General features: G+C 36.1%; 1 protein-coding gene across 1 annotated transcript in view; it reads right to left on the bottom strand.

Annotated features, from left to right (window-relative positions):
- LOC147068926 (acetylcholinesterase-like) overlaps positions 1 to 17,511 on the bottom strand; it is a 31,154-nt gene extending 13,643 nt beyond the window's left edge. Inside the window, exons 1-4 of the mRNA XM_085951564.1 lie at positions 17,428 to 17,511; positions 6,207 to 8,321; positions 5,062 to 5,241; positions 3,007 to 3,107 (exon numbers count right to left, since the gene is read on the bottom strand). Coding sequence (XP_085807690.1) covers positions 3,007 to 3,107; positions 5,062 to 5,241; positions 6,207 to 8,257 — 2,332 coding nt within the window. The 5' untranslated portion in view covers positions 8,258 to 8,321; positions 17,428 to 17,511. The remainder of the gene's footprint in view (positions 1 to 3,006; positions 3,108 to 5,061; positions 5,242 to 6,206; positions 8,322 to 17,427) is intronic.
- Between the last annotated feature and the right edge of the window lie 2,104 nt (positions 17,512 to 19,615).

The following is a 19,615-nucleotide window of genomic DNA, read 5'->3' as shown; positions in this document are numbered from 1 at the left end:
GGACATGGTTTGCCTTCGCAATCCACTGCTTTGACTGTTCTTTCGTCTCGGGAGTATAGTGGTGTATCCATGTTTCATCTACAGTCACAAAGCGACGAAAAAATTCATCCGGATTGCGTTGCATGAGCGACAACAGGGCTTTAGAGGCCACCAACCTATTGCGTTTATTGTCGACTGTGAGCAAACGCGGCACCCATCTTGCAGAAATATTTTTCATGCCCAATTTGTCATGTAAAATAGAAATGACGCTACCTTTTGAGATCCCTGTAACCTCAATTATCTCACTCAACTTTAATCTTCGGTCACTTAACACCATATCGTGGATTTTATTGATCATTTCTGGTGTAGTCACCTCTACAGGACGTCCTGAGCGTGGTTCATCCTTTGTTGATGTACGACCACGTTTAAATTCATTTAACCAGTTATACATAGTTGCAAGTGAAGGAGCAGATATGCCGTGAACTAAATCCAACTCATTTTTTATTTCCTTTGCTGTTAACCCTTTTATATTAAAATGTTTAATAACAGCTCTAAACTCAATTTTCTCCATTTTCCATTTTTCCATTTTCCACAAGCAAATTTTTTTTTTAAATGTACGAGAAACACACAACAACCCGACCAATCTGATTGAAACTTCGCAGCATACTGAATCGGTAGTGCCGCTGCATGAAAACAAACCGCTTACAGTACTAGTCGCGCCACCTGTCGGCTTTTCTAAGGACTTATTGACCCACCCTCGTAGTAAGCGGGACTTAAAATGTCTTAACAGACCAAAGTAGCATTTATTCGCAGATAAAAATAAATTGCGTAAGTACATGCGTACAATTGTTACAATAATGTGAATCAGAGCACAGAGCGATGTGCTTCGGCTGAAAACTTACAATCGAATAATTCTCTTTTTATCAATCATGACGTGCTGATTATTATTTTATCAACTTATAATTATGTAATAATTAGGCTATTAACTAACTGTGAGAACAGATATACAAAGATTATTGTCACGGTCATTGATCTACAAAGTTAGCTATGGCTTGATACCTAAATGGAAATGCCTATTAATTTAATTTGTAATAAATTATGTAATATCGCCATAAAATATTGGTACACTGAATAAAACTTGATATCATACTTAATAATGATCTTATTTATTGATAAAAATTTAATTGTATGTAAGGTATCCATAAAATTAAATCATGACAATGACTGGAAAACACTAAATGTGAATTATGGCCTTGCATCTCGTTGGAAAGTTTGGATTCGTCAAGTTTGTAGTTAATGTTTTTAATTTTAAGTCTTATTGATGATTCCAGGTTCTCATCAATAAGACGACTTCTCAATTTACTCTTGATTTCCTCTCTTAGAAATCCATTAACTAACCACAAAACATTCAATATTAACTTTGTTGGAAGATTGTATTCAGTAATTAAATACAGAACTTGATTTTTCTGGGAATGGGACGACTGGATTCCGGACAATTAGACGCCGCACTGTCGTAGACACGTATACAGAACGTAGACGAGGTGTTCTTATCAGTTTCTATCTACTACTTAGTAGTTTAATTTCATTTTACTCTTAACATAATGTATTCTTTATTGCGGATTTAGAATTACCATGCCTAAGGCTTTATATAAAATAATAAATTCTTTTTTCGTTGGAACTTAAATATATGCACGATTAAATCATTATTTACGTCTTCATATTTACATTCTCACCAACTATTAGATCATAATATAATCATTTAAATATAAATAATAATATTAAACTTTTATTTATAAAATTAAGACGTCTATTTATTTTCGAATTCCGTGGCGTCCAGTTGTCCCGGTGCCAAATCGTCCTAGACCCATTTTTCTTGATTCTTCTAAGTTCCTCAACTGCTTTCTTTCTTGCATCACGTGTTTGTTGTAAAGTGTCCCTCCAAATTTGACTTCTTGTTATGCGCCAATTTCATGTTATTCGACAAATAAGACAGGTCGGTAAGCCCTTTATTTTCGTTATCCGATTTTCTTTGCTTCTTCTTTGTAGCCATGTCAAATATGGCAGAGGGCATTTGTGGCAGAGACACACTCAATGGGGCCAAAGAGCCGCATGTGTTTGCCGACCACTGACCTAACCTAACCTAACCTAACAAAAATAATCCAGTATATTGAATATTTTAAATTTTTTTACCGCTGGCTTCCACTAAAAGAATCAAATAGTCAAAACACTGCTCAAAGAGCACATATTATTTAGAAACCACAGACGAACACATCAATTTTATTTATTCTTTAGAGGGAATATAAAAAAAACTCTTCTTCCATTGGATTATTCATTTTCCGAGCTCAGGATAGACATTGTATTATAATATTATATACCTAACATTATTATCGACCAAAAATACGTATTTCATTGTATTCATGTATTTACACACTTTTAATTTCACATTATTATACATTATTATACCTAATAAACTAACATTTATATTATTAATTCACTATATTTTTAACAAATTCCCAATATTGCTTTAAAAATTAAATTATCGCTACCCTGCATCCGCTTAAATTTTAATGTTGTTATAATATCACACTTGGAAGGTAACGCAATTCCCATTAGTTTTGTATTGTTTAGTATACCCACTTAATATTAATACCATCCCAGAGCGGAAACTACTGTGCCATCAACGCATATTATAATACATATTTTTTAAATTTACTTCACAATAAATTATAATAAAATCCACCACCACGTTGTTAGGACGCTAAGCTATCTGCAAGATTTAGCAAGACAGCTGGCTCCTTATTTTATTATTATATAAATAGTTAGGTGTTAAAAGAAAACCATTATGCCTGCCATGTATTATTTTGTTACTAATATACAAGAACATTTTTAACATCATTATCAGCTGGGGTTGATTGATTGTTGGATGAAGGCCTACCCTAGCTCCTTCCACCGTTCTAACTACATCCGCCGAACCTGGTGAGCTCGTCGATACAGCAAGCTTTAGGTAGTTTAATCTTCTTTGGATACCATTGTATGACTGAATTTGTTCAGTCATTTCCTCTCGCCGAGCGATATGTCTGACCCATTGGCACCTCTTCATCTTGGAAACATACATCACAACGAGTATTCTTCTCTGTCTCCTTGTGTCTTTTGCCTTATGACAAGATTTTTCATGCGAAAGCGCATTTGGGCGCCTTATCTTCAAAGATGATTGTCAAATGTGCCTGAAGCGTAAAGTGTTTTCATAAGTATATAAAAAAAATAGATATATATTTATTTATTGGAAAATGTAGACCGCATTGTATTCACGTATTACACATTATGTATCTACTAAATTAATATTTTTTGACTTATTCCTGCCTTGAAATGGTGTATCGATATATGCGACGTCAGTCTGAATATAAACAACATTTTAATTATTGATATGCGCGACGTTAATGATTCGTAATTAAACATACATCATTTGAAAAAATCTCAGATAGCCAGCGCTCTAAATTAAAAATTTTACGAACCGGAGCGCTTGACAATTTTACAAAAATATAAACATAGCGTATAGGATGTATTTTATATAATAACTGTGTTATTTTTTTGTTATATGGCCTATCTAGCTCAGATGGTCGAATATTTTTTTCCACGAGACAGAGCGATAGTTTTGGGGATTTTATGAATGCGCTCCGGTCATTTCAAGCCATATAGTTACTAGAAAAAATATATTTTTAAAAATACGACGAACCTATAAGCACTGGATTCGCGCCAATCTGCTTTACCAATTATTATGAAGCTACATGTACTCTATCTAATTATGACATAATTAACTGGTAGTTTTCGTTGAATACAATAAATGGTTTATTAAATCTTTCAAATTTTTTGTAAGTTATAACTAACTGCTGCAGCCGACGATACACCATTATAAATATTTTACTGATACTGAGATTGCATAACGGGTTGAACATCTGGTCTGTATTAAAGAATGGTTCCAATTGCCGATTAACCGATTACTAAATTACTAATAGCTACGATATTCTGTTTAACCTCTGTCTATTCTTTCAATGATTGCCAATATTTTTTGGTTGTCCACTATACTATTCACATGGTGGATTTGCTACTAAGCTCTGTAAGTTGGTGACGGACAAATACTGGATCCATACCACATCATCTGGGAATGTCCTAAAATATATACGAACATGGAAGAGATTCCCAAGTCGGTCCAACTAGCTGGTCGTCACAATAGCCAATTTTATTGCTAATTTTAAAAAACGGTTTTAGTTCCAGAAACGACCGCGGTGACATTATGTCTCAATATAGAGTCGCAGTTAGGGAATCCAATCCCGAGCCAAAATTCTGATCCCGGGATTTCGGGATTACAATTTGACGATTCCGGGATCCCGGGACTGGTCCTGGGATTGGCATTTTTTCCATTGTTAATATAATTTTTTTATATTTACAAATAACATTGATAAAATCGGTCAAAAATAAATCTAGTATAATTTATTCTATTTAGGACATTTATATTGTATACGTTCAATCTTGGAAATACACAAGTTTAATGGAGTAAATAATATTGTGAATTTAATATGAGATTGCTGTTTCTGATAGTAAAGACATAATGAATGGATTAGCGAGATTTAAAATAGTAAAACAAATAATCATGGCGTACTTATGGCCTTTCCGCTTCATAAATCTAATTAGTCAGCCAAATATGAAACTGCCGTAAAACATATGATATCATGGTGGAATTACTTTGTTAAAAGTGCGTGTAGTTATTTGTAGTTGTAGTTATTTTTTATTAAAGTATTTTTTCTGTTATATTTTATTTTCCATAAAAATTGATAAAAAAATCAATCCCGAAATCCCGGGATTATGTTTATCAATCCCGAGATTCATAGGTATCAAAAATAGCTCGGGATCCCGGGATTCGGGATCCCGGCATTGGAATCCCTAGTCGCAGTCTAACACACATTTCTCGTAAAAACAAAAATCTGTGTGATGTCCTATGATTTTATTAGGATTGGACATTGTCAAAAAAAAAAAATCTTCATTGATCGGGGATTAACGAGAAGGTTAAGGGTATAAGAGTAATACTTACTGGTGACAGCGATGAGCTGCGGAAGGTACTTCTGCCAAAAGGCGCACTGCTTGAGGCGTGGACCGCGCCCCGTGGCGCTGGTGTTGACGTCCAGCGTGAGGTACTCCCGTCCGTATGCCGTGTGCACCGGCCAGTACGCGCCGGCCCACGTCCCGTCGGATGACATACTGGGGTTGCTGTCAACAACAATGTTATTTATTACAATATTATCCGGGCTTGGGGCGACTGGACCTATTGAACCCAATCGGGCCTCTCGCCCAATGAATAAAATCGTTACGTAATAAAAATTAGAGTCGGTTTAAAATTTTAATCAAACATCTGACATGAGGCCCAGTGGTGCAGTAGAATCTTATAAATGAAAAATTGTAAACTGTATCTTTCTGATCATGACGAGACTATTTAAAAAAAAACATTCAAAATTAGCACAATGGCATCGTGAAAGATGTAGTCCAAAACGATATTGGTAGACGAGCACCTCGACCATTAATTAGTGTGTCCGGAAAATTGTACCTATGTAGTTCACCGTGAGCTGTTTTATTTTATTTTTTAGAATAATTAATAACCATGTCCTAGCTTTTTCGTACAAGGTGGTTGATACTTATTTTGAACAGTCACAAACACCCAGGCAAAAATACATAAACATTATGTCTATTATGTATTATTAACCCAGAACTCTCGGGAGGAAGGCCAGCGCTTTACGCACTGCACCACGAGAGCCGCCTTACACCGTGAGCTGTTGTATCGGAAACGGATAGCCGTATATCATTGAGATGAGATTAATGTCTAAATAAAGTATTTTAAAACCATCGGAATACTAGGAGAAAACAGAAAATGAGTACCTAGGTTATTAGATTAGAAATATAATAATACCGAAAATATTATTATAGAATCGTGAAATGCTACACAAACAACGCGGAATTTTTCGACCTCAATGCTATACGGCCATCTCTTTCCGATACGACAGCTCGTGGTGAACTGTAATACGATTAACTACATTCGTACAGTTTATAATATGTAACCACAAAAGTTATGATTTTTTCTCTTTCTCTTACTTCTGGAGGAGACAAATATACCCGCACAGGTAAGGAAGAGATAGAAAATGTTTCAATAATAAATTAATAGATTAAAAGCAATTAATTACCCTGTCTTGGCAAAGTTGGCCCAGTACCGCATCATCCGCTTGCTGAGCTCCATCTCATGCGGCGCGTAGTTCTTCGCCGGATTCAGCGGCTCTCCAAACACGAAGCTGATCTCATCCCCGTGGATCACCCCGGCCCACGAAGGCCACGGGCTTATGACACTCCTATGTTTGTAGTAATACATATAGACATTATTGCCTGTCTCTGCATAGCGATGGGCAAACTCGTTCACATTACACGTAAACTGGTAATCACCGACCATCTTGTCCAGGGCGTCTCTGTTACGGACAGGATCTTCAGGGTTCAGCCAATCCGTGTATTCAAAGACAATCGCTTGTCTGGCAACGTTGTTCACGTAAGGGTTCAACTCCTTAACGGCTTGGAGGAACTCTTCGCGGTTTACATAAACGTTTTCTTCTTTACGGAACAATTCAGTTAAGTAATATATAATGAAGTAATGTCCTTCTTCAGAATTTGAGCCCATAAGAATGTTTGTCTTTTTAAAATTCTTCACAGCGACTGACCGCTGTGGGGTTTCGTCCAAAAAAGCTCCATCAATCATTGGCACAAACGGAAACTCGCAAATACCAAGCGTGCCCCATTCATTGTTGACTAAGTCCATTGGATCTTTCTTCTTCAAGCATTCAATGGCAGCTGAGACGTCAATTCTTTCGTGAGGACATCCGACTGCTTCCGCGAGTCTCAAGCCTCGAAGAAGACTTTCTTCCCGTGAAATTATTGCCCATGGTGCAGTCGGAGACCCAGACTGCATGATTGCTTGTGAAAATAAATTCCTTGATAGAGGTGATAACAGATGTAAAGCTACAGATACTGCGCCAGCTGACTCTCCGAAGAGAGTTATATTGTTGGGGTTTCCACCGAAAGCGTGGATATTATCATGCACCCACTGCAAAGCCATCAGTTGGTCGAATAGTCCTGCATTACCAGGAACATCAGGAGTGTCGAAAAACAAGAAACCTAAAGACGCTACCCTGTACTGCATAGAAGCAACTATTACGTTCTCTTCAGATACTAATATCTTTGGATCATAAACGTCTAAAGTATTCGTGCCTGAATAGAAGCCTCCTCCGTAGACCCACAGCATCACGGCTGCATTTTTTGGGCGTGGCTTGGGAGCGACGACGTTAATATAAAGACAGTCTTCAGATACTGGCGTGTTTGGATTCCACATCGTGGCTCCTGGGAAATCTCCGAACATGGTGTCGACAATCTGAATACACGCGTTCGGCAGAGTTGTCGCATTGATTATGTCATCTCCCCACCTTTCGGCTGGTCGCGGATGCCGGAATCTCAAAGGACCCAATGGCTTTTGCGCGTAAGGTATTCCCAGCCAGGCGTCCACCTTCTTCCCCGTCGCCGCCGTTAAAGTTATACCTCTAACTTTCCCCTTCATGGTCTGCACAACTAGCGGATCGTCTTCTTCAACGTTTGGATCCTTCTTTTCTTGAGGTTCTTCTGGGACAATCGGCCTCGGCACGACAGCTTCATCAGCCATCGGGAATCTATACTGCGGAAGCAATTCATCAGGATCGGAAAGCGACTCCCTTCTTTTAAATTGTCTTCTTTTCTGCGAAGGTTTTTCAAAGTCCAATTTATTTTCAGTGACAGCTGAATCCTTATCGTAGGAAACGCTCGCGTCTTCTTCCATGACCTTATTAATCATATCCAATTCCGGATTATATCGAACCGTGTCTCCGTGTCCTAGATATACTTTGTCGTGGAACCCTTGTGGTTTATCTTCTGCGGGTTCTTGTAAGTGTTTGCTTAGTAATATTTCGCTTCTAGATTTATGGTCATCGGTGGGTTGGCTTCTGATGTGTTGGTCCGGTATGTCCATTTCGAATGGGTCTTCGGTTCTCTGTTTGGAGCCTCTGGATTCTTGTCTTCTCTGGGGAAGCGCTAGGGGTTCCTGGTCGAGGTCTGGCCGGTGTCTGGGTCGCCTGTCTCTGGGGGTGGCGAGGGCACCGGCCGCTGCGAGCGCCATCACGAGGAGGCACGCCGCGCGGTTGCACCCACTCGCGCCCACCGCCATCTTGGCTGCAGGGGTGAGACGCTCAGCTAAGTCGCCGTGCTGTCAAAGCACTGGATTTAGAAATCTGAAACAAAAATACACAAATCAGTCTTCATTTTATTTCAATAATTAAATTTTATTCAAGTAGGTAATTATTCACAAATGACCACCTATGTTATCTCCCAAGGTGCAGAACTAACATGGCATTAGTAATGCCAATTGGAAGGGCGATAACTATGTTCAATCAAATCGCTTCAGATATTGATATATTTCACTTACGTGAGGGTGAATTAGGTGGACGTTGTTTTATTAGTTTTTAAGATAGGGTCTATCAATCCAGTTCACTCTGCGTGTTTCCATGTACTTTTATTTTTCTTATTTAATTATTTAGTTATTACCGTATATTTTTATTTGAAAAGTTGTTTACACTTATTTTTTGTCATGTCATGAATGCTTTGAAGTTATAATTTGTTATGTTCTTTCTTTCTTTCGACCATGTCCTAATAGGATCATAATATGGGCCTCAACAGAGGTTTGTATTGACAGATTTTGTTTTTTACGAGAAATGGATATCAGCCACTTGCTCAACCTATTAGGTCCATACCCTGACACACACAAATTGAAAAACAATATGTGTACTAGCCAGACCCAGGATTCGAACCTGGGACCCACGGCATTATAGTCCAACGCTTAAGCCGCGCGGGCACCGTGGGCGTTGTTATGTTCATTATATATGTAAAATAAATAAATTTGAATTTGAAGAAAAAATATCATTGAGGGCCCCATATGAATACAGCCCCCGGAGCTCTAAAAATACCCTCCGGTCCATTTCGAGCCCTGGTCTTATAGTAATATAATCAGAGTTGGCTAATAGTAAAATGTATTTCTTTTGTTTGTTAAGATTAATAATCTGTTGGTATAGCAAATTGACTTAAATATTTTGCGTATAAACTTAATTTCTTTCGTAGAGGTCTGTGGCCTCCACGTATTTTATATATCGTCACCTTACTATTAAGACCTCGTAAGTCCGATATTATGGAAAAATGAAGTTTGTTCGACAAAATTTAAACAAAAAAACATTTTAAATCATATCAAAACCTCGGTTCTCCAGAGTCTAGACTAGTATGATGTCCAATATCAACAAATTTTAAAGTCTCGTGGTTTCAAACATGGAATTAAAACCTTGCACTTCACAACCAGTGTTAGCAGATTCATCGATTAGAGAGGTGTTTAAAATATAATTTTTATTACGTTTTTTCCTTCCCCTCAACATTATTCTCAAACAGACCTACGATGTTTTAATAGTAAGGTTACGATATATTTCCACTTCACAGTCTTCTGTATGTAAGTTTAAAAAATCTCCACTCTATTGATTATACAGTTCTGGCATAGCTCATAAATGCACAAAACTGCAACGTGCACTTTTACCCTGGCTAATAGAAAAAATATCCGGGCTTCCCCGGTCATCCGCGATGACCCAATTATGAATCTATGAAAAGCCCGCGAGCGTGTGGCGGATTGGCATTAAATAAATTTGTGCTGACGTTAAAATGTCCGTGACGTATTCAGGGAGTTACCCCCAACGCTGATTTTGCCCAACTTCCCCCCAAGCATTGCACCGAAACGATCGTTGGATACTGACCTATCCGTGTTTTGCAATATCGACAAAAATTTTCTTATCTTCAGCATGCCGATCAGTGTTGCCAACCGTACTATAATTATAGTATTTGTACTATAATTTTGGTCCGCGTACTATGTACGATATAAAACAGGTATAGTACGCCTGAAATACTATAATTTTGAATATCGGAAAAAAAATATGTAAAAAGTATTAAAATTTCGATATTTCCGTTTGATAAATTGGTGCAAAGTACTATAATTATTATAATCCTCAAAATTCCTTGGACTGACCGGGTGACAAATGTTGAAGTTCTCAATCGAATGGGGAAGGACCGAGAAGTTCTACGTAGTATCAAAACCAGGAAACTACAATACCTCGGCCACATTATGAGAGGTCAAAAATACAGCATTCCCCAACTTGTCATTCAAGCGTAGCAGAGGACGGCGCCGCATTTCGTGGCTTAAAAACCTCCGTGATTGGTACGAGTGCAGCTCCACCGAACTGTTCCGGGTAGCAGACGACAAGTATAAGATCGCCTTGATGGTGGCCGACCTCCGCTAGGGGATGGCACAATAAGAAGAAGACTATAATTTGACAATATAAGAAGATTTGGATAACTTGGAAAAAAATAGCTCGAAAAACGTAAAAAAATCCTTTGACTTTGGTTTAAAATGAAATTTCTTGAATTCTTCGTATAAAGCATTTTTGGTTGCAAGAGGTATCTAAATAAAAAGGGGTCTCGGAGTTCCTCAAATTCTCCGTATTTTTTTTTGAGAAACAAACCTATAAATTTTCAACAGATGACAATGCGTACTATATTTTCCCCCAAAAACTATAATTTTGGACGCTCTGTACTATAATTCCACTTTGAAAAGATGGCAACACTGATGCCTATTTAGATTGGAAATAGTTATTATACGGTCCGACTCGGTGGCGAAGGGTGGCGGTAGGTTATTTAGAACCGATATAAATAGTGCACAATAAACTTATCTGTCATAGTACGTAAGTATTTGTTTTCATTGAACTAAGCCTAAAATTTATAGATGGTGTTGGTTAGATTTTTTCAATTCATTTAACCACTGCGAAAACCACGCCATAATTATAATAGATGATAGTCAAAAAATAACAGTCTATCTAAAAAAGGGTTTCCCAAACTTTTTCTGCAATGGAACACTACGCAACCCCGGAAATTTTAACGGAACACTAATGCTAGCGCTCCATTGGCGAGCCAAAAGTTCGAGGACAATAAATCGTCCGATTTGTCTATGCTCTGCTACTGATCAACGAACGAATAAAAAAAGTAGAGCTGTCAAAAGTCAAAAGTTGCGATTATCCCAATGTCTTCCGACAATCCTATAATTTTATGTTATTTATATGTAGACTTGCATAAAATAATATAGCAGTGAAAACAACACAAGTTTTACGTTTTCTTTTATGAATTTCATAAATATAAATAAAAAAATAATTGATAAATCTCTCATTTTCTAATGTGTAAATTAACAAATTAATCAATGAAAAAGTACAGATTTTTTTCAGTCCGAATGATCGACGAACGAAGTCTGGCAACTCGGGGAGTAAAATATCAAACATGTTTGAAATCCAACGAGCCTGGTCTGCGGATCAAAAATTCCGCAGATCTGGGGTGCTCCACGCGAAAAATAAGTCCGAGGACTGTACATCGTCTGACTTGCGTGCCAATGGAGCGCCGGCATTAGTTTATTTTGTAGGTTATTTATTAGCGCAGCTAACCGTTCTGCCAATTTTGGCAACTGTCGTTACACTGATAATACTTGCCAGCCGGTCAGTTAAAACAATATACCCCATCTTTTTCATGCGCACGGTATGAGAAAAGATGGTCCTCCGTCTGTACCTAGATCATGGCCCCCACATCCCGAAGCGGGCCCCCAGGCAAGGATCTTTGGCGGGCCCCTACTTATCGCTAAGGTTAAAAGCAATGTGACGATCTGCATTTGCATATTTCAAATGGTGTTCGAGGTCAAATTAAGGGTATTTTTAGCGTTTTTTTGTATCTTTAATACACCCACTTTTATGTTGATATGCGCAATTATATCGACAATAATCAATCTCTCACGCCGCCCCCCCCCCGTAAGCTCAGGCCCAGGCTGGAGACCTGTCAGCCCAGCAGGCAGTCAGGCAGCCCCCTTGTGGGAGCCATAACCTATCTAGATACTTGACGTTAAAACATCAGTGGAGACTGATCATCACTCGCCTTTCAATATGAAGTTGATTCTTTAATTATTTTAGTTTTACTTCTACTTAGTAGGAGATCTTTAAATGCGTTGCAGTTGTAAAACCTTTCCAAATGGTCGCAGAACACCTATTCAGGTTCGGTGGAACATAGTTTGGGAAATCCTGATCTAAAACATCTAAAATTATGCCATTCATAATTTTGGATATTTTATAGATAGAATAATATTGTTTATCTACTATGGTTCGGTCTAGGCAGGTCTTAATGAATTTTGATAAACTAACCAACTATACCTATTGTGTAATATGTGTTCTTAATCCAACGAAAACAAATAACTATGCATGAAAAAGTGTGCACAATTTTGTCATATCGCCCAAAATATACCAAAACTATTATGGTTTGGTTTAGGCAGGGTTTATCTGATTTTTAAAAACTAACCAACACCATCTGTAAATTGTAGTCTTAAGCCGGTTTCAGACGGGACACCGGTGTCGCGCTCGTATATAATAAGGAGTCCTTTGTATTCGAATAAAAGGGTCTTTGTATTATGTTTATGAACGCCCCGAGCTAATGAGTCAAAGCGTGTATGGTACACTTTTCCGTCGGCCGCTACATTCTCAAGCCGCCAATACACATGTTTTTATGGCCGCAGCCAGTTTTATATTATAATTTATATCGCGAAATTATGCGTTGACTCATTAGCTCTGGGCGTTCATAAACATAATACAAAGGCCTCCTTATTATTTACGAGCGCAACACCGGTGTCCGGTCTGAAACGGGGGTTAGTTCAATTAAAACAAATACACACGACCAACATTGTTTAATGTTCACTATTTATGGCGGATCTTAACAGCCTACTTCCACCCTTCGCCACTGAGGTCTGTAATATTATACTAGCATACTATAGTTAATAAAATGTGACCCATTTCAGAGTGATTTTTAATACGCATTGAAATAGACCATAGAGAAAAATATTCTAAAAATATACGAGCATATCCAAACACCATTAATTGAATAGAGCATAATTATTGAATATGTCGGTACCCGAGTATACAGACTCGCAAGCAGTTGGATGTACACACGACGTACTCGACTCAGTCATACTTATTTCATTTCGTTGAATTAAGAATATATTATGTTGCAAATGGTGTTAGTTAGTTTTTATTGAATTCATTAAGGGCGGACGTGCTCAGCTTGGGTCAGAATGGAGCTTTTATTCTATATTCAAAGCATGATCCTGGACATTCCTCAAACGTTGTAGATAATCTATCTATATAATTTTGAAGCCTTATTATCCTTTATATTTATTATAAACATTTGATGACTGCATAAAGTATTTTGATTACATAAAATAGTATTCTTTTAAACCTCTCGCTCTAATGTTTTAGAATATAGTCATATTTCAGTACATAAATGTGCAGTGGTGTTAAGATTTTTTACATTTATTAATTTTTAAACGCATTTATAAAACCATCAGTATAATTTATGTCGACATTATTATTGTGAAATATTTACGATAAAAAATTATATTGATAATCTCTGTGATCCAAAATTTGACAAGAATTAGGCTTTTTATTATTCAAAAATGGGCAAGATTAACACATTTGAAGATAATTCTAAAGATACTAATTATAAGCTATGTTTTTGACTATTCAAGTGTGATAAACATCCTACGAATAATGATTGCTTTATAATAATTATTGACCTAAGAATAAGGTAGTGTTTTTTTGAAATACGCTATTTCTTTTGGCATTACCCAGTGAGCTACAACATACGGCCGTAGCCATAAATTGACAAACTATAATTGAAGTAAGGAGTGATGTTAACGCGCTAATTCTCAGGTAAATTTTATAGATAAACGAATATTTTTTTACTACTATGGCTTGGATTAGTCAGGGCTTAAATGAATTTTAAAAACTAACAAACCCCCACTTCCGCCGTTTTTAAAAAAGGAAAAATAAATTAATATGTACCTAAGTATATTTTTACGAAATGGACCTCATTTTTCTGTGTGCGCGCCTGCAAACGGAACTTCCGGTAAAACACGGGATTAATAAAATGTCAACATAAATATCGCCAGAAGTCGCGTTAATCAAATATTATTTGTGCCACCTGAGAAAAATATAATCAAGGCGTAATATTTTAACCGATGAATAAAATAGCCAACCGATAATACAATATTAATTGTAGAATAAATCACTTTACCCCATTTTATTTCGGATACTGAAAACGATACAAAATGTGGTAACACCAGTGGTTCACCACTGGCAGTGACGTCCCGTGGGAGTAGGCAGATTGAGCGTCGCTTGGGGGCGGCAGTTACTCGAAGGGCGGCAAATCGAGGAAAATCGTTAGGTATATATAGAAAGAGCTACCCAAACTTAGTAATAACGGAAATATCATTTAATTAAAAAATCAGCTCACTGATTGGAAACAAAATGTATTAATTATTAACATACATGATTTAGGAGGACTGTATTTTTTTGTTGGGTTCGCGATGTCTAGTTTACTTCTTGGAGGTCACGTCCTTGATGACCAGCAATGACACGTGGAGATTTTTGAATTATAGGTAGGTACACACTTGCCTAATTTTATCCTAATATTTTTGCCAGTCGCTCGCGAATTTTGGAAGTTCTCGGGTGTATTTTTAAATGTATCTGAAACCGTAGACTAACAATATTTCTATTGGAGCGGATGGCATTTAAATTTGATTTAGTATATAGTTATTTTGTCGGTAATGTATCTATACAACACATTTCTCAGATATTTTAGTCATGAAAGGATAATGAAAAATATTGTATAAAAAAATGGGGCGGCATTTTGTCTAGGGACGTCACTGACCACTGGTGCCTGTTGAAGGAAGGTAGGCTGTTGTAGGTAATTAAAAAAATAGATGTGTACACTTATGTACGCACGTTAGAAGTTATACTTCTTTGGCGTAACAAAACAAAAACAAAACAAAAACAAAACTTGTGATAACCTAGATTCTTCGACTAGCTCTTAAGACGATACTTCAGTGAAACGGCAAATAATTTTCAACGCGACGAAATTTTCGACTCGCTGGTAATCGGACAGCGAACGTCGAGGTGTGAATGCGTCAATTTGTTTCGTGATGGCGACGGGGGTATTAATTCTTAAATCGTGTAAAGATTACTAAAAACGTTACCCATTTACTTGAAAAAGAAGACATGTCAATGAATATATTATTATTGTTACTAATAGAACAATAAACAGAACATTAAATGGATGCATGTTGGATTTATATGACAAATTATATTTCGTTCGGCATGCGTCATTTGCACCCGCGACCCGCAATCCGCGCATCGCCTAGCCACGTTCTTTTTATACCATGCCTCAACTGAGGTATAGCCACCTCTGCGGACCTTTTAATTAATATTTACATATTACATTTAAATAACATGCGAATTATATATAATGGCCATCTGATGCCGTTATGAATGTGCGTTGTCCCACCAGTTGCGTTAGACGCAGTAATTATCTTGTTAAATTACACACTCAAGAAAAAGGGCCGTTTATTGGAGCGCCGTTGGTTTATTTCTATACACTTTAACTTAAATTACTAAATTAGGTATATAATTATTTCTCGTTGTTTTTATTTTTAAATTAGCAACTGTCACTCCTACGTTTAATTGTTTATTTACGAAAGGAATTGCAAATGGCCGATTATAATAAATTCGCTGCCTAGGCAACAGAACAATTCTACTATCAAACTTGCGTTTGTATACAGCTAACTGATTCGCAGCTAACTTCATACTGTCGCACACTTTCGTAACGGTGTGCGCGCGCAGCTCTCAATTTAACTCTTACCAAACGCCCCAAAAGAAGTATAACTTCAAAAATAGTCATATGTCAACCATATAGTATACGGGACTTGAATTTGAATCTAGTAGTCGTCTTCAGTATTTTACTGATACAATAATTGAACATAAATTATTATTATAATGGATTTAAGTTTTGAACTATTCCATTTGAGTCGTTTCGGCATCTTCAGGCGCGATGTGCACTCACCAACAAGTAAATACACAATGACAACGAATATAATAATTAATTCTAACTTTACTCGTGTAAAAAATTAATACAATAAATTAGGTAAAAACTTTATCGCCTACCTATTAAGTCAAGGATCACATAAAAATATAACAAACAATAAACTTTTTTGGTACTGTTCGGTTATCAGGAATACAGCGGAAAACACATTTTGAAAATAGCCGATAAACTGGATTATTTGTAAGGTTACCTAACCAAACCTAACCCAACCTAACCTAACCTAAACTAACCCAAACTAACAAATAATCCAGTATATCCGGTATTTTCAAAATGTGTTTTCCGCTGTATTCCTGATAACCGAACAGTACCACTTTTTTCACTTGAAATTGTAAAATTCTAATTATTGAAAATATATTAGGTATAACCAACAGAAAAAATCTTTTTGAAAAAAGTAAGACACCCCCGCAGGAATCGAACCTGTCTGCCTGCCAATATTAGATTAATTTAGAAAGCGTTTCAGCAAAAGTATTAAAGAGCCATTAGTTAAAATATGTCAGTATGGTACCTTTAGCAAGTGGGATATGTGCGTAGGCGCGAAACCCGAGAGATACAGGTTCGAATCTTGTGTCTTAATTTTTTCGAAAAGATTTTTTCTATCTTTCAATATATTTTCTCAGAAGTGTTTTTAAAAAATAAGTATGTTTAATAATAATTATGAATAGTTGATTGTCTGTAAAAAACCCTATCACTAATAGCACAGTCAAAAGGCGTAAACATCATCAAACCCTAAGAATAGATCATTAAATACTACATTCAAGGGGTGTAAAATCGTCAATAGTGGGAAACAATGGCAAAGTTATAATTATTGGGAATTTAATGGAGTTAACTACTAATGAGATATGTGTCGCTAGATTTCAAAATCAGCCAAGTCCATAATAGATGAATAGGAGAAAAACAGCTTTTTGTATTCTCAAGTACACAGTCACATGGGTGAAAGTTTATATTATTTCGAGTATAGAATATTTAAAATATTAAATTACACATTTTGATAATATAGAAATGTTAGAAAGCAGTAGTTCTTCAGCAATTCACAAAAAAGTAAAAAATACCTAAAGGTGGACTTGGCTGATTTTGAAATCTAGCGACACATATAGTGCCTGAAGGTGCCGAATGCGGAAACGCAAAAAACCACTTGAATGGAATAGTACAAAACTTAATTCCATTGTAATTTAAATTCAAATTTCATCAAGTACCTTCGGTCGATAGAATTAATATTATAAAATATTATATATATATATATTTTTAAATGTATAATGTATTTTACTAAAAAAAAAAGATAACTTGCACGCTTACTTTGTCCAGTTGGTGATGTAACCTGTCACCCACGGTTTCGTTCGTAAACCGTGCGTAATTCCGCAATTTCACGTAACATTAATTTGTTACCGTTAAACTCTATGGCACTGGTACAACTGGACGCCAGGATAAGTGGGAGATGCACTGTCGAATGCAACAGCGTTCGTTAATGAAATAAATAGGCGTTTGTCACGATTTGATACAGAAAATACACGAAGAAGTATAATATTTTTCTATCTACTACTTAGAAGTTGTAATTGATTTTGCTGTTAATGTTTTTTTTTATTGTGGATTGAGAATTATTATGCCCGACGCTTCATAATATAAAAAAAATAATATAACTCTTTTCTCGTTGGAAATTAAACATATACACAATTAAATCATTATTTACGTGTGCATATTTAAATTTTCAAGTATTAAACAATATTATATGCGTACTAAACCTATATTTTAAAAGTACTTTACTAATTCACGAACGTCTATTTATTTTCGAATTTCATTAGATTACGTAGCGCCCAGGTGTCCAGGCCCCGAATCATCCTAGATCCAACTCTATGTTAATCTTTGGTACTAATATTATGTTGAGCAAGTGACTAACATCGTGTCCGGAAATTTGTACGTATGCAGTTCGCCATATCACACTTTACCGTGAAATGTTGTATAGGAAATATATGGTCGTATATTAAAGACCGTCCAATCTCTTTGGGTTGTATAGTACTGAGATCAAATTCATGTCTAAATAATAAAACACGGTTCTTATCGGTTTACAGGGAGCCAGCGGTAAACCATTTTGAAAATAGCCGATATACTGGATTATTTGTTAGGTTAGGTAGGTTAAGTTAGGTTAGATTATGTTGGGATAGGTTAGGTTTACATTCTTGAAATCCTGAATTTTGGAAAAATCGGCCATGAAAATTGGCTAGGCAAGTTGCCTACAGTAACCAAGGTGATAACAAATCGCATCGGTACATCAGACTTGCTATGAGTTTCAATAGATTACACTGTTATGCAACAATGAGTGTTATTGTATTAGTGTTTCTGAATTAAGTATGGCGTCTTGTGACAAGAACTAACAATTTCAAGCAACGCCATCATGGTTACAACGATCACTTTAACTTAAATCGCTAAGTAAAAAAACTAAACATGAATACAATCACAATACCTAGATATAATTACCAAATAGGTGAAAACAGTCGACCGTAGATAATTATTATCAATTAATTGTCATAATATAAGTTTATTTTAAAACGTCCTCATTTATTTTTCCAGTAGGTAGTCAAAGGCTTCTCAAAAATAGCCTATTTTTTCACTTAACAGTTTGGAATATTATTTCTGACGTTATCAGCGAGATATAACAATCGTAAGACTGCTTGATTCCAGGAGATTTCACTGTATTCATTTAAATAAACACAAAATTCAATATTTATTTTTAGCCACTAATTACATTTTAAGTGGTTAATTTATAATAAAAGTCAAAGTAAATATTATAAAATGTTTAACAATTGTTTACTACCAAGTCTTAGCTACTAAACGTTATTAATTAATATAATATTTTTAAGCTATTTATAACGAAAAAATATAGTCCAATAAATGCTAAGTAATGATCGTGTCAGTGGCGTAGCGAGTTCACTGCAAAAGTATACAAAAGATTGACACGGGGTGCGATGCATAATCAGGAAACACAAAATTAATGGGAACTGGCTTAACCTACTGGGTGTGGTATAATGCCCTGCGAAGTAAAAATACAGTGTTTTAAAGTTCTAAGCTACATCTTCTAATATATAGAAATCAATATTTGTTTGTTTGTTGGTTTGTTTGTTTGTTGGTTTGTTTGTTTGTTTGTTTGTTCATATTAAGTTTATATATATTTGCATTAGTAACGCTGCCATACCGTTCATCCGATTGCGATAAAACTTTGTCAATTTATTGCTTGCACTTGCGCGAACAGTACAGGTTATATCTTATATATAAAAATGAATGTCTGTTTGTCCCGTATGCGTTCCTATACCATTCATCCGATCGCGATGAAACTTTTGTCAGTTGTTGTGCGCACACCTGTGTAGGTTTCTGAATTAGTATTATATAAAATACAAAGTTTGTTGTTTATTTGTTCCATCCAATTTTGATTTTTTAACTACATATTAATAACATTAATAAAGTTTTCATATTTTGGATTCGATTTTAATTT

The sequence above is a fragment of the Rhyacophila brunnea genome, unplaced genomic scaffold, assembly GCF_057557595.1.
Source record: "Rhyacophila brunnea isolate RB1 unplaced genomic scaffold, BYU_Rbru_1.0 scaffold_24, whole genome shotgun sequence".
Classification (NCBI taxonomy): Eukaryota; Metazoa; Arthropoda; class Insecta; order Trichoptera; family Rhyacophilidae; genus Rhyacophila; species Rhyacophila brunnea.
The sequence above is the reverse complement of the archived record's forward strand: the minus strand, read 5'-3'. Positions and strand labels throughout refer to the sequence as shown.